The 12,628-nt window shown below is 47.8% G+C and overlaps 6 protein-coding genes across 6 annotated transcripts; 1 reads left to right on the top strand and 5 right to left on the bottom strand.

The window, feature by feature from the left end:
* Positions 1–27: 27 nt before the first annotated feature.
* V865_003191 (uncharacterized protein) lies at positions 28–1,588 on the bottom strand (the record flags this gene model as incomplete). The annotated part of the gene is made up of 7 exons (XM_066226989.1): positions 28–177; positions 255–340; positions 397–531; positions 590–729; positions 783–1,096; positions 1,162–1,290; positions 1,349–1,588. 7 exons carry the CDS (start codon positions 1,586–1,588, stop codon positions 28–30), a joined length of 1,194 nt encoding a protein of 397 aa, XP_066083086.1.
* A 646-nt stretch (positions 1,589–2,234) lies between these two features.
* V865_003190 (uncharacterized protein) lies at positions 2,235–3,732 on the bottom strand (the record flags this gene model as incomplete). The annotated part of the gene is made up of 6 exons (XM_066226988.1): positions 2,235–2,393; positions 2,454–2,539; positions 2,593–3,058; positions 3,121–3,243; positions 3,299–3,427; positions 3,487–3,732. 6 exons carry the CDS (start codon positions 3,730–3,732, stop codon positions 2,235–2,237), a joined length of 1,209 nt encoding a protein of 402 aa, XP_066083085.1.
* A 581-nt stretch (positions 3,733–4,313) lies between these two features.
* V865_003189 (uncharacterized protein) lies at positions 4,314–5,350 on the bottom strand (the record flags this gene model as incomplete). Its single annotated transcript, XM_066226987.1, has 5 exons — positions 4,314–4,576; positions 4,642–4,877; positions 4,937–5,063; positions 5,123–5,147; positions 5,198–5,350. The coding sequence occupies 5 exons, from the start codon at positions 5,348–5,350 to the stop codon at positions 4,314–4,316; spliced, it is 804 nt and encodes a 267-aa protein (XP_066083084.1).
* Positions 5,351–5,864: 514 nt separating this feature from the next.
* Positions 5,865–8,435, bottom strand: V865_003188 (uncharacterized protein; the record flags this gene model as incomplete). The annotated part of the gene is made up of 12 exons (XM_066226986.1): positions 5,865–6,106; positions 6,167–6,344; positions 6,399–6,574; positions 6,627–6,793; positions 6,864–6,958; positions 7,013–7,167; positions 7,233–7,333; positions 7,391–7,451; positions 7,541–7,822; positions 7,881–8,010; positions 8,075–8,165; positions 8,227–8,435. 12 exons carry the CDS (start codon positions 8,433–8,435, stop codon positions 5,865–5,867), a joined length of 1,887 nt encoding a protein of 628 aa, XP_066083083.1.
* Positions 8,436–9,408: 973 nt separating this feature from the next.
* On the top strand, positions 9,409–11,073 carry V865_003187 (uncharacterized protein; the record flags this gene model as incomplete). The annotated part of the gene is made up of 11 exons (XM_066226985.1): positions 9,409–9,470; positions 9,527–9,668; positions 9,734–9,789; positions 9,857–9,949; positions 10,000–10,074; positions 10,130–10,215; positions 10,275–10,363; positions 10,433–10,493; positions 10,546–10,629; positions 10,696–10,793; positions 10,867–11,073. 11 exons carry the CDS (start codon positions 9,409–9,411, stop codon positions 11,071–11,073), a joined length of 1,053 nt encoding a protein of 350 aa, XP_066083082.1.
* A 424-nt stretch (positions 11,074–11,497) lies between these two features.
* V865_003186 (uncharacterized protein) lies at positions 11,498–12,148 on the bottom strand (the record flags this gene model as incomplete). Its single annotated transcript, XM_066226984.1, has 1 exon — positions 11,498–12,148. One exon carries the CDS (start codon positions 12,146–12,148, stop codon positions 11,498–11,500), a length of 651 nt encoding a protein of 216 aa, XP_066083081.1.
* Between the last annotated feature and the right edge of the window lie 480 nt (positions 12,149–12,628).

Genomic DNA, 12,628 nt, shown 5'->3' with positions numbered 1-12,628 from the left:
AACTGAAACAGCTACAAGAGGATCACTCTATGCAGGAAGTAGAATTTTCACACCAAGGTACTCCCGTTGGATATGTTTGGCACCATTGATTATGACGATAGTGTCGTTGGGAGCAGCATCGGTGGGGTGATGAGAGTCAGCGATTTGAATTTCTCGCCACTGTCTGTTTGTGGGGACCTGCATGAGACGTTCGAGTCAGCGAAACTCATGCTGCTTCGCTCTTCGATGCGGTCGGGAAGCCTTGGATCACTTACGGGAACTCCTTTGTCACGAAGTCTCTTGAATTCTCGGTAAGCTCCCTGGGAATCAATACAACCTTCTCGCTGTAGTAACGGTGATTCTACAATTGCGTTCCCGTCAGCGCAGCACATTGCATCTTGAGCGGCGGGAACATACCATAAGCAGGCTCCATCCGAAGATCCCCTTCAGAAGCTTGGAAGAGAACAAGCGAGAGTCTTTCTTCGTTACGTTGATCCTCAGGAGGGTCAACTACCCGGTGTCTCGTCGCTCGGAAGTGGCCACCCGATACCACTGAAGAGGTAGCTTATTAGTTCAGGTGATCATACAAGTCCGGAGCCGGAGCACTCACGCTCAAGGGTTTCACCGATGTTGATGACCAAAGCCCCAGGGGTGTATGGTACGTATCTCCATTTCTCGTCTCTACCCCAGATCTGCAGAGATGAGATTGGTACTGAGAACAACATGGTGGTAGTTCCGTAATCACAGTGACTGGAGCTGCAATCAGCCTCCGTTACATTCGCCTGTCGCGAAGCCCTACTCACCCGTTCATTCTTGTACCACCGGCCCTTCTGGAAAGATCGTCATCGGCAGGATAGTATAGAGCTTGTCTGAAATAACCTTGACCTACGGGGCCTTGCTTGGATTGAACTCGGTCCCACAAGAAATCGTCTGGGAGCTCGAGGACTTTGGAGAGAAGTTTGAGAAGCCTTCTGTTGACAGAGTAAGTCAGGTAGTTGCAGAAAGCGACGATCTCATCCCAGAAAGGGTGCATGCAGGTAGGTACCCTGTCCATGGACTCGAATTGTGGTGCGTAGTAGTTGAAGTGTTCAATTCCGTCTGGCGCACCCTTGTCTCTCTGTCATGGCAGGAAAGGGTCTTTGAGCGACCAGGCCTTGAACTGCGACTGTGTAACGAACTCACTCTCCATCCGAAACGAGGCTTCCAGCCTGCAAAAGTACCTGTCTCATCTGGGTTCCAGTGAAGTCGCTCTTTGTCTTCCTCGCTCATGTATCTGTGCAGATATTGAGCGATACTGAATTGTCTGTTGAGCTGTTGACGAGATGGCTGTCAGCACTACTTCGAAATCAACAAGATAAAGGAAACTCACTTGGTCATAAGAAACCCCATAATCAGTCAAAAAAATGAACCCATCTACTCGGATGGCTTCTCTACAGGTATCAACGAGCTGTTGAACGACCTTGGGGTCAGGGCTGTCCAAGAGTGACAATTCAATTGTTCTTAATTTAGCCCAGTCAATGTCAAGTTTACTGGTGGGAGGGGGCACCCATTTCTCGACAAAGGGTTTACCGGGCAAGTCGGCAGCTGGTGGGTTAAATGGTTCGGCCATTGTGAGGTTTGTTCTGATGAATGATAGAAGATGCTGGGGTGACTTGAGTCTCGAGATAATCAGCGATTGGCTTATATATGCAATTGATACTTTATCGAACAATGAACTCGGGTCATGACAAAAGTCGAGCTCAGTATCTCGCATGATCCAGCTCGAAATCAACTTCACTTCCTCACTCTACTTTCCACGGTCCAAGCTGCCGAGCTCCGCCCGAGAGACGCATATCTATGGGGATCCCAGGTTGTAGGCGACATCGGCTACCTAGTATCCAAACGGACCTGAGAGTCACGTTGATGATGGTGATCGGAGTCTTGTCGGGACTTCGGGCCCTGTGAGCCACGTAAAGCTTTCACGTCCCTATTTGAACCCAGAAACGACGCAGATCCTCTGATAAGCGTGACACGTAAACATGTGGAGCTCCTGTGACTGAGATAAGGAGATGTCCTGGTCCTAAAATGGCGGACAAAGAACACGAATGGGCGGAGCTCAGGCACGCCGAAATTCGGTACAACACGGCATGTTTCGTCTGTCCATCAAACTGATAGCAAAAGAGTTCAGAACTACAGGCAGATTCCGATAGAGAGCCACTTCAACAACCGATGCATAGCTATAGGAGACATTACACGTGTACAAACAATATACAACACTATACGGGGAGAACCACTCTTACCCCTAAGAGCTCTCTCTCAGTCACGAGCTTGCCATCGATGATAGCTTGATCCTTCCCGACAGATTGCGAGACTGGGTCAAGAGGATCAGGTGCCTTAGCGATGTTGATTTCTCGCCATTGTCGGTTTGTTGGGATCTATTGGTCATGCAAACAGAGTCAGCAGCTGTCGTGCGGGAACCACCACCAGTCGCTTACCGGGACACCTTGATCCATGACCCGTTTGAACTCCCTGTATAGACCTTGAGAGTCAACGCATCCTTCTCGTTTGATCAATGGAGAGCCTACAGTAGGTTATCAGCCGCTGAACATCATTTCGGGAGTTGTAGCGACTCACTATCTACAGGTGTCATTCTGAGATCTCCGACACTTGAGTTAAACAGCACTAAGGATAATCTTTCCTCGTGCGCTTGATCAGCAGGTGGTTGATAGACCCTATGTCTCGTGGCCTTGAAGTGACCACCGGAAACGATCTCCAAGGTCTCTCCAATGTTGATGACCAGAGCACCAGGCTTGTAAGGAACGTAGTGCCATTGCTCATCTGTTCCCCATATTTGCAGGCAGGAGATCGGGACGGAGAACAAAAGAGTTGTGGTACCGAAATCGTTGTGACCCAGCATTCTCATACCTTTACCGGCTTTAATGGTTGCATCGTCCACTGGCGAGTAGAGAGCGTGTCTGAAATAACCTTCGCCAGATGGACTTCCTTTTGACTGGACGTTATCCCACAGGTAATCATCGGGGAGTTCGAGAGCTCGAGAGAATAGAGTGAGCAGTCTTCGGTTTACCGAGGTTGTAAGATACTTGACGGTAACCTGTCAGCCCAATGTATTTCGAGGACCAACGGGAGCGAAGAGGCACTCACAGTGGCAAAAGCTTCAATCTCGTCAGCGAAAGGAAGGAGTACTTTTGGCCAGAGATTGTGATCAGCCCATTCAGGTGGATAAAAGTTGAACTGTTCATAGAAGTCGGGGGTACCTCGTTCTCTCTGCAAGGTGTGTATCAGCTTGAGTTATCAAGGGAAGCCTGGCAATGGATCTCACCTTGAACCCATAAGGATGTTTATATCCTTCCCAAGTACCTCGCTCTTCTGGATGGAACAGCAATCGCTGTTTCTCTTCATCAGAGAAGTTTCTGAAAAGGTACTGAGCAATGGCGAATTGTCTGTGTAGCTGTGCACGATTTCAGCTTTCAGTTCATAAGCGCAGTGAGCTATTCAGATGCAACGTACCTGCTCGAGCGAAACACCGTAGTTCTCCAAAAACAGGAAGCCGTCTTCCCGAATAGCTTCTTTAACTTTCTGTACGAGATCCTCTTGTACCTTGGGATCGGGGGAGTCAAGCAGAGATAGATCAACGGAATGAAGTTCAGCGAAGTTGTGAGTCTCCTTGGTAGGTGGTGGCGGCACCCATTTTGGGACGTGAGGCTTTCCTGGGAGATCCGGCGAAGGGGGATTGAAAGGAGCAGCAGGAGCCATTGTGGTGAAGTGGTGGTGTACGGTGCAATCAATGCGTGGAACAGTTTCCTTTCTAAATGATATGCGATGGTCTTAAGTAGCTGAGTTCGTGAGTTCTTATCGGAAGGCAGAGCTGGGTTCCTCTTCAAGCATCCTTTCCCAGGCGAATGAAGGTTGTCCTCCCGGACTGACACCATTGTGCAACCACTGATCACAGGACTACGTATGTAAGTTGACCTCGGGATATCGCGATGGCTAGTAGTTCTCCTGAGGATCATTTGTTATTGTGTTGGACGGGCGGAGTAAACCTTATTAGGAGGACGGTGAATGGTGCCTAGGAGGAGTAATCTTTATCGGACTTGTGTTCCCTAGAGGAACACCCTTGTATCGACGGCGATAATATCACAACAAGTGGTATAGCTACCATGCGGGAACGGATTCAATCGTGTCCTGTCAGGGAGAAGACCTCAAGATGTCCGCCGTAGTGAGATATCTCATGCATTGCGTTGAATACCTTGGCATATTCCGGCTGAATACTGTACGTTGCATCCTCCGATCGCATTTTCACCTAGCTACACGATACCGTCTATGGATCTACTGATCTAGCCTCTGACAACGTTAACTTGCTCAGTGAACCATTCTTTCAAGATCTTTGAATCACTCCCTACGGCTAGACAGTCGAAGTCCTTGGCAGCGTCCTTGGCTTGTTGTCCGTTATATACAAGTTTAGAAACCCATTTACCGTGCTTCTTAGCAGCTTTGACCACCTTATCGATAGCTTCCAGGAAGACCGGTTCGGTGTATTTGGCGGGTGCATAGCCAAGTAGTGACATTGCCAGATCGTTAGGACCGATGAAGATCATATCTGTGTACCCCATCAGTCATGATCACGATATATTACTGTGTACAAGTGGAAGTCCGTTCACTCACCAACACCATCGACAGCGCATATCGATTCTACGTTTTCTACTCCTTCCTTAGTCTCGATTTGGACGATGGTCAACAAAGTCTCGTTGCACTGCTTGTTGTATTCGGGGATAGGCACCCCGAAGGCATATCCTGGGAAAGGTGAACCTTGACCTCTCAATCCTCTTGGAGGAAGCTTGGAGTATTTGACGACCGCAGCGGCCTCTTCAGCAGTGTTGATCATTGGTATCATCAGACCACTACAAATGAAACGACCTGTCAGCGATACACTGCATTATCAAGAAAGGGGGTTACGTACTGAGCTCCGGTGTCCAAAGCTCGCTTGATCAGATCTGGATGAGGACTTCTAATTCGGATGATAGGGGAGCATCCGTTGAAAGCGATACCTGCAACCGCATTGTGCATTTGATCGTCACCGACGTGACCTACACCACACGAGTCAGCTTCACGACAGGAGGGAAAAGTTGACAAACGAGGAGCTTACCATGCTCGCAATCCACAATGACGGCCTACACAGGTAATCAGCCAGATTCACAGGAGGTTTCACAGCTTGACTCACATCCAAGCCTGTCGACGAGACGATTTGTGCTAATCGGACACTGGGAAGCCCTATAAAAGTCATCAAAGCTGTATCACCAGTCCTGAGCTGGTTGAGCAGCTTGAGACGAGGATTCGACACTGTGGTGTTGTGAGCGTTGGGCCAGGAAGACATGACGGTGTTGAGGTCTTGATTGGGGTTGTGGACGAAGCTGAGGATATGGATGGGCTGGGTTCAGACAGAAGATAGATATTTGATGTGACATCGTGATGGCGGTCTGCCTTCTTAAGTATAGAACCTTGCACGGTCTAATCTACCGGCCTTTTCCGTTCATGTGGATGTCAAGACCTCATTGTCCACTTAGATTATTCTCATTGCATACCGACAGAGGATTGAAAGAGGACAAAAAGAGGACAATCGATGTTGCATGTCACTTGACTTCGCTGAACCGAGTTTCCGAGTTGATAGGTCACGTGGAGATAACACTTCACCAAGGCGCAGGGTGCACTAAATTCTGGCCCTAACCTCTCAGTGTTGCGTCTATTAGAAGCATCTGAGTTTCTATAGTGAATATTCCATGCGACGAATACTAGGTGCGAGCTGGCGAACTATCACATTCCGTTATCCAAGCGATAACAAATATAGATATCAAAATCCATTATTCGTAAACGATACAAATTACATGATGCTACAAATTCATTTCCGTCATCCAGTTACTGATGGTAGCCGGTATCCAGGGAAATACTAAGGCTTGTTCTGTCTTGAGGATTTCTACTGTTTTCGAGATAGCATCGCGAGGTAGATGCATGAGTGATCGATTCGGTCCACATTCCGCCCAACTCTGTATGCTCTGAATACCGGTGTCTAACATGACCGCAGCTAAGGGATCACCAGAACGCAGACCTTTGGCTTGTACAAGCAGACAGCTCACTGCAAGAGCGAGTATCAGTCAGGCAATAGAATAATTCATGTGATGTGAACAAGACTCACGAAACGGGTGTATGAGCATTGACCAGATATCCAAGTAATACTGCCCCGAGCCACTGACCCAATTTATCGCTGCTGTCGATCTACTCTGTAAGTCTTCCATCATCTTTGCTGGCGGTCGATATGTCAGATTGGGCGGTATAGGAGCAGTAGGCCAAAAGAATGGTTGAAGGAACGTATACTGGGATCCGTGTCAGTACAAAATGATTATTTTCCAGAATATATCTCAACTCACTAGTACTGAGACCGCCAGAAGACTCAAAATGGAAGCTGCCTCTGGGGTTTCCAGTCGGAATGAGTATGGCCACTGAGCGGGAAGCCCTTCTACCCATGCTTCAAAATCTCTCTGCCACAATAATAGCTTGAGATCTTCAGCTCGTGCGAGTCCAGCAGGTGTACCAGTCAGGTGATCTACAAATAGAGGTATAAGCTCCAAAAAATTAATGGAGACTTGTACACTCACATGCTCTGCCTAACAACTCCGCCAAACGTGTCATAGCAAGATGGAACATGAAACATGGTGTTAGAGTGAGGTCCGGCTCTACGACATGATCTGGATAGGAGAAGGGGAGAGGTGCATCTGCATGAGACAGATCGAGACTGGGCATCTGACCCTGTCGAACCGAGCACCTGCAGGTGAGCAGAAGGGTTGTTAATATCAATCGACGGATGAAACATGATGGTATATAAGGACACCCACCATCGATCTGCTATGATACAAGCACCCCAGACTCGAGCTCGACGATGCAGATGAGAAACCGCAGCGAAGGTCGGTGACACATTACGATGCAGAGCCTATAGCAATAAGGTGAGCATGTTTGCGCATAGAACCAGGTACATGAAACTTACGATTTCCGTAGCCATTCTAGTCGCGTTGTATACCGCCCTACCTGGCCTGCCAATCTCGTTTGCCAACACATCATTGACACTAAGCAGAAGTAAAAGCTGGACCGTAGATAGCGAGCTGGTGGAGAAGTCATGGGCATCCACAGCTGCATTGAGAGCTGATAGCAAGGACTCGCGAATGTTGGAGGGGACATCGCGTGACATCGCTGCAAGAGTGCATAACGCCAGGCGAGTTGCGCGAGGGGCGGAGTTATTGGCGCTGATTCCGGATGATGGGTGATGAAAGTCTGTAGAAACTCTTCTGTCGGTCCCTCAGAGCCCAGACTGAGCGAGAATCGTAACGATTAGTTTTGCTCGGTGTCATTAATCCTGAAAACGTACCTCTCGTGGACTGAGACTACTGGCCACACAGGGATTATCCGAGTTTGGGCTTGATACATCACTGATGAACATGTATATGATTAGGTACAACTTGACGATGACAGGCTGTCATGGCATGAATGGAGGAGTCAGGCACTCTCGAAGACTCACATTTGTTCCACATCGTAATACCACCAATCTCTTCAACTACCTTATCATTGATTCTTGAAAAGGTAGGTGCGCTACTTGGATTGATCCGACGGTTCTGAGGAGAAACGGGTAGAGGCGAGCTAGCCATGTTCCCCCTGCTACCAACGAGGAATCCCGTGCCTTTGGCCCACTGAAAAACATCATATGATAGTTCTAATTTCTCTTCTAGATTGCGGAGTTGATCCAGAGCGAAAGGCGTGCCGGAGAAATGGTGATGGACTTGCTGAGAGAAAGATGTTGGACCTGAGGGGAGATAAGTGAGACTGCGGCTTCGTGACTACGATTGAAACTTTCCACTCACCCAGATATAGATGATCTGTTACAGTACCTGGAATCAAAGCCCTCGGTGATTCACTCATAGTCGCAGACTCATCCCTTGCTGATGATCCTCCGCCGCTCTTCTGCATTTTGGCTGCGCGTGGTCTTTCATCCTGAATTGAACTTATGGGGTCAGCTGAACGAACGCTGTGAGTATGATTACACCGCTTGACCTACTGGCGGGGCTTCTGCAACTTTCATGCAGGGGATACCGAAGTTCTCGCAATGGGCACAAGAGCCTTGTTCGTTCCCATTGGTGTACTCGCATCTATTCGATGGTGACCGGTTAGGACAGCAGATTTTTACCAACTGAATCGACCCAGGCTCACCTTATCCTATGTTCTCTACAATAATCGCAAGCACGCCTTGTTCTCAGCCGTTTCGGTGGCCTTGTAGGTTGCGTCGCGTTGGACTGCGACTGTGTTTGTGACTGTGATTGTGAGCGATGATGTGATTGTGAATGAGGTTGCGGTAAAGGTTGCGATTGTATCTGTGGAGGGGTTGGTCTGCTAGGCCCTGCACCTGGTGTTGATACCATGGCATCGATGTTGAGATATTCCATTTTGTATCGTCAAGCTCAGATAATGGCTGGCAGTTGTTGTGCGAAGAAAGAGGTCAAAGCGATTGAGTTCTAGGTATATGAACACATCAATATCTTCATCCATCAGGTTTTCACAGGCAGGAAATCGATGAATACGCACAGAAGATCCTGAGGTACATGACATCCTCGCCGTGTAGGTCGATCACATCTCAAAGAATCCTCTCCGCGCAGACTATGATCAACTGACCCTTATCGACTTGCTGGCATGACGGCTCGAAGGTGAACATATTTGTGAAGTTGAGATAGCAAAAATCGTGAATGATCAGGTGGAGCTCATTTTGAAAAGCGGAGCTCACCTGGTCCTTGATGTGGGATTCAAGTGGATAAAGAAAAGGTGAGTAACCTGATGGGATTGTTTCGGCGAGGGCGTAAAGGCGTCGCATGCATCGGGTATTGGGTCCTTTGTGCCATCTAATCGATTAGTCAAGAGCATACGAAATGAACCATAAGAGGGAAAGGTGATCAACGCTGTAGGTGCTATCAACAACCGCGTCCTTGGGCCAGGTGATATACGTACCCTACTGTGCACGCGCCAGCTTCCGTATTCCCATAGCAATGACATATATATTTACTTGGGCCTATGCCCAGAACGAATGCATTCCTTGACAGGATGGTCGACCCACTACTGTACCATACACATAAAAATACCATAGTCACATGCTTATCTGCATCCAATGGCTTAGCCCTCAATTCCAGTAATCTGCTCGGGAGTTCGGGTTCAAGTAACCAGCAACGCGACTGCCCTATCTACGTCGGACCGAGTATCGACCTGATAACACCTCTGGCCTAGGATGCTTGAGGTATTCCATGTTAAAAGACCCCATCTATCCGCCATGACAGCTTTAATTCCAGCAACTCACTATATCTCAACTCGCTGAATCAAATAACACTTCACCAAACAGTCCTCACAATGCCCGCTGTTCCACCCGGCTCTTTGATCCTCGTTACTGGGGCATCCGGTTTCATCGCTTCGTGAGTCAGAAATCTTAGGACCTCTACATGATCCTGATTGATCTCTTGCCTGTCAGACATGTTGCCAAGGCTTTCCTCGATGAGGGGTACAACGTCAGAGGAACAGTCCGATCAGCTTCCAAGGGAGATTACCTCGTCAACTTGTTCAAAAACACAAAGGGAAAGTTTGAATATGTTATAGTTGGAGATATCGCCAAGGTTAGTCCGACACAAGAGACTCAACTTCCCCATCATCACGCTCTGTAGGCTGACAAATACCTCAGGAAGGGGCATTTGATGAAGCTGTGAAGGGGGTAGACGGTGTAGCGCATACCGCCAGGTGAGCTAGTTACCCTTACTGCTTGCCATCCATTCTCGCTTCTGACAGATTTTGCAATACACGACAGTCCCGTCACTTTCGCCGCTGAGCGGCCTGAGGATCTATTTGAGCCTTCAGTCAACGGCACTGTCAATGTCTTGAAAAGTATCAAGAAGAACAAGTAGGTCTTTTGTTCTAAGGTATTTGAAATCACTAACCGGAATATCTCAGCCCCGACATCGGTCGTATCGTCTACACCAGCTCCAGTGGCACAGTCAATGATCCAGAGATGCCTTGTCCTGTCCGGTGAGTTCATTATCGCTCCGTAATACCATCCACATCTGACTGATCCTTGTCACAGATACGATGAGACAAGCTGGAACACTGTCAGTGTAGGAGTATGTGAGAAGTTAGGCAGTAAAGCGGATGGTGGCCATAAATACCGAGGTGGGTTATATATCGTGTCTTCTTCTTCGTTCTAGCCAATGCTGACGTATGAAATGCAGCCAGTAAAGTCTTGGCCGAAAAAGCATTCTGGAAATTCTTCGAAGTTGAGAAACCCAAGTTCGATGGAGCTACTATTCATCCTGTCATGGTGAGCTCGTGATTGCTTGGATCCCAAATGAGAAGTCATCGAAGCTGATCCACACTTGATACGTCGCAGACGTACGGGCCCATCATCCACCAATGTGATTCTCCTGAGAGCCTGAATGACTCGATCAATCGTGAGTGCGTCTCCAACTCTCTACTAGTCCAAAGCTGACACAACGTCCGCAGGTCGTATTTGGCCTTTTGTAAATGGTAAAAGGACCCAAAAGGACCTTCCAGAACCAGGGTCCAGTTTTGTAGACGTTCGAGATGGTTAGTAAATTCTTGCTTGCTACAGGCTCTTACGGCGAAGGCTGACCATTTGGCCTTCACGAATAGTCGCTCTCGTTCACGTTAGAGCCATGTCAGTGCCCGAAGCAAGTGGAGAGAGGTTCCTGGCTAGTAGTGAAAGATACAGCGGAAATGATGTTTGCGTCGTGAGTGTTCTCGATATCCGAGCTTCCTGATCATCAATCATCACATGAGATGCTGACTAGGATGCCTGGACAGATTTTGAACAAAGAATTCCCCCAATTACCCAACGTTCCTAAAGGCGATGATTCTCCGGGAGCCAGAGAAAGAATCAACGCCGTGGCCAACTTCATGGACTCAGCCAAATCGCAAAAGATGTTAGGTATAAAATACCGGCCCATCGAAGAAGTTGTCAAGGATACCACTCAAAGTTTGATAGATAGATTCAACATCATTGCGAATTGAGAGATTGACGAGTAAATGGATTGGAGAATGAAGCACAGAGTCTCACAAAAGGCGGATAAACGCGGCAGCGAGGGAGCCACCTGTACACTATGGATGCCATGCATTCCGGTCAGATCGTGTGTCTCTCCTTCCACTGACAGCTATACGACCGATTGGACATGTTTGTGGACCTAGAGAGTACTGAGATCTATACATGAGAGTCGCATAATTCCCATAAAATGAACACAGGCCTGTCTGTGCTTTCCAACTATTTCTACAGCTCTCCATATCCTCATCGTTATCAGTGTCCGTTCCATACAAAGCGCCCAATAATCGTTTAACCTGAAAGTGATGTATTGACCCTGCAGCAGGTCAGCTCGTCAGAACCATAACATTGTACATCGAGCATAGAAACCCTCAATTAGATCTCAACCGTCCACGTACTTCAGTTTAGCCATGCAACTAGCCCGACCATCAGCCCAAGTACACTGTACCAAGAAGTATACGCTAATCCAGTTTCTGCTCCATTCCCCTTCTTTTCGATGTATCTATTGAAACCTTCTATCATTCCACCTTTCCTGACATCATCTGTCGCACAAACGTATGCAGCTTGAGAGTTGTTGACCGCATCTTGAGGGACATTATCATTGAAACATTGAATCCATTTGTTCATACTTTCCGGTACATTCCCTAACGAGTTTGACGATTGGTATCCTATGCCTTGGAGAGATTGCGATGACAGTGGATCGTATGCCATCGTGCACCAATGGATATTACCGACCTGTCCCGCATCCGCGGCGGTGGTGAGATTTCCGATCCGATAGTAGTCCCCGCGATCGGTACCGTTACCAAGAATGCTTTGCAATTCGGTTTCGTTAAGTGATCGGGCATTGCTCAGTGACTCTTCGACGAACGTACCGTTTACAGCTGAGCAGCAAGTGCTAGCTATAGTGATATTGGAGGGAACACAAGCTGCGAATTGATAACGGATTACATTGGGTGGCTCTCCAGGAAGAAAAGGATAAGCCCAAGTGATATTTTGAGATAGAGAAACGACATATCCGTAGCCAGCGGTGGAAGCGTTTTGAAGCTGCATGTTGCCAAAAGTCGCTGGATAACTGGTATGTATTTCTCTGCAAAAATAAACAAAAATAAAAATTGACGACTTTGCTTTTTTCGACTTATCGAACGGTAACAAGAGAAAGAGTTGAATGATGGCGGCTTGATCAACTGCTTATATATGTAGATATCGGTTCGGAGACACAAGGCGGTTATCAGATGATCATTTGTTGACCGCGGATCAACCTTTGTCCTGGCACACAGATTGTATAAACCCTGAGAAGACGATTCAGTACAAGTGATTGAGACTGACAAAACAAGGAACATTGAGTAATGAACAACAAGCAATGAGCAACGAACGATGCACACACGATGAATTAAACAAAGCAATCAATGTATAACATCAAATTTACCTTACACGGCAACACAGCAAGACAGCTCAGCTCACAAAGAAAGCTCCCGGAGGAAAGGCAGGGCAGGTTGATACCTTTGACTTATCTCGCTGGTGAATATTTGT

The sequence above is a fragment of the Kwoniella europaea genome, chromosome 1, assembly GCF_036810445.1.
Source record: "Kwoniella europaea PYCC6329 chromosome 1, complete sequence".
NCBI lineage: Eukaryota > Fungi > Basidiomycota > Tremellomycetes > Tremellales > Cryptococcaceae > Kwoniella > Kwoniella europaea.
Note: the sequence above shows the minus strand (reverse complement) of the source record. Positions and strands in the feature narration are given on the sequence as shown.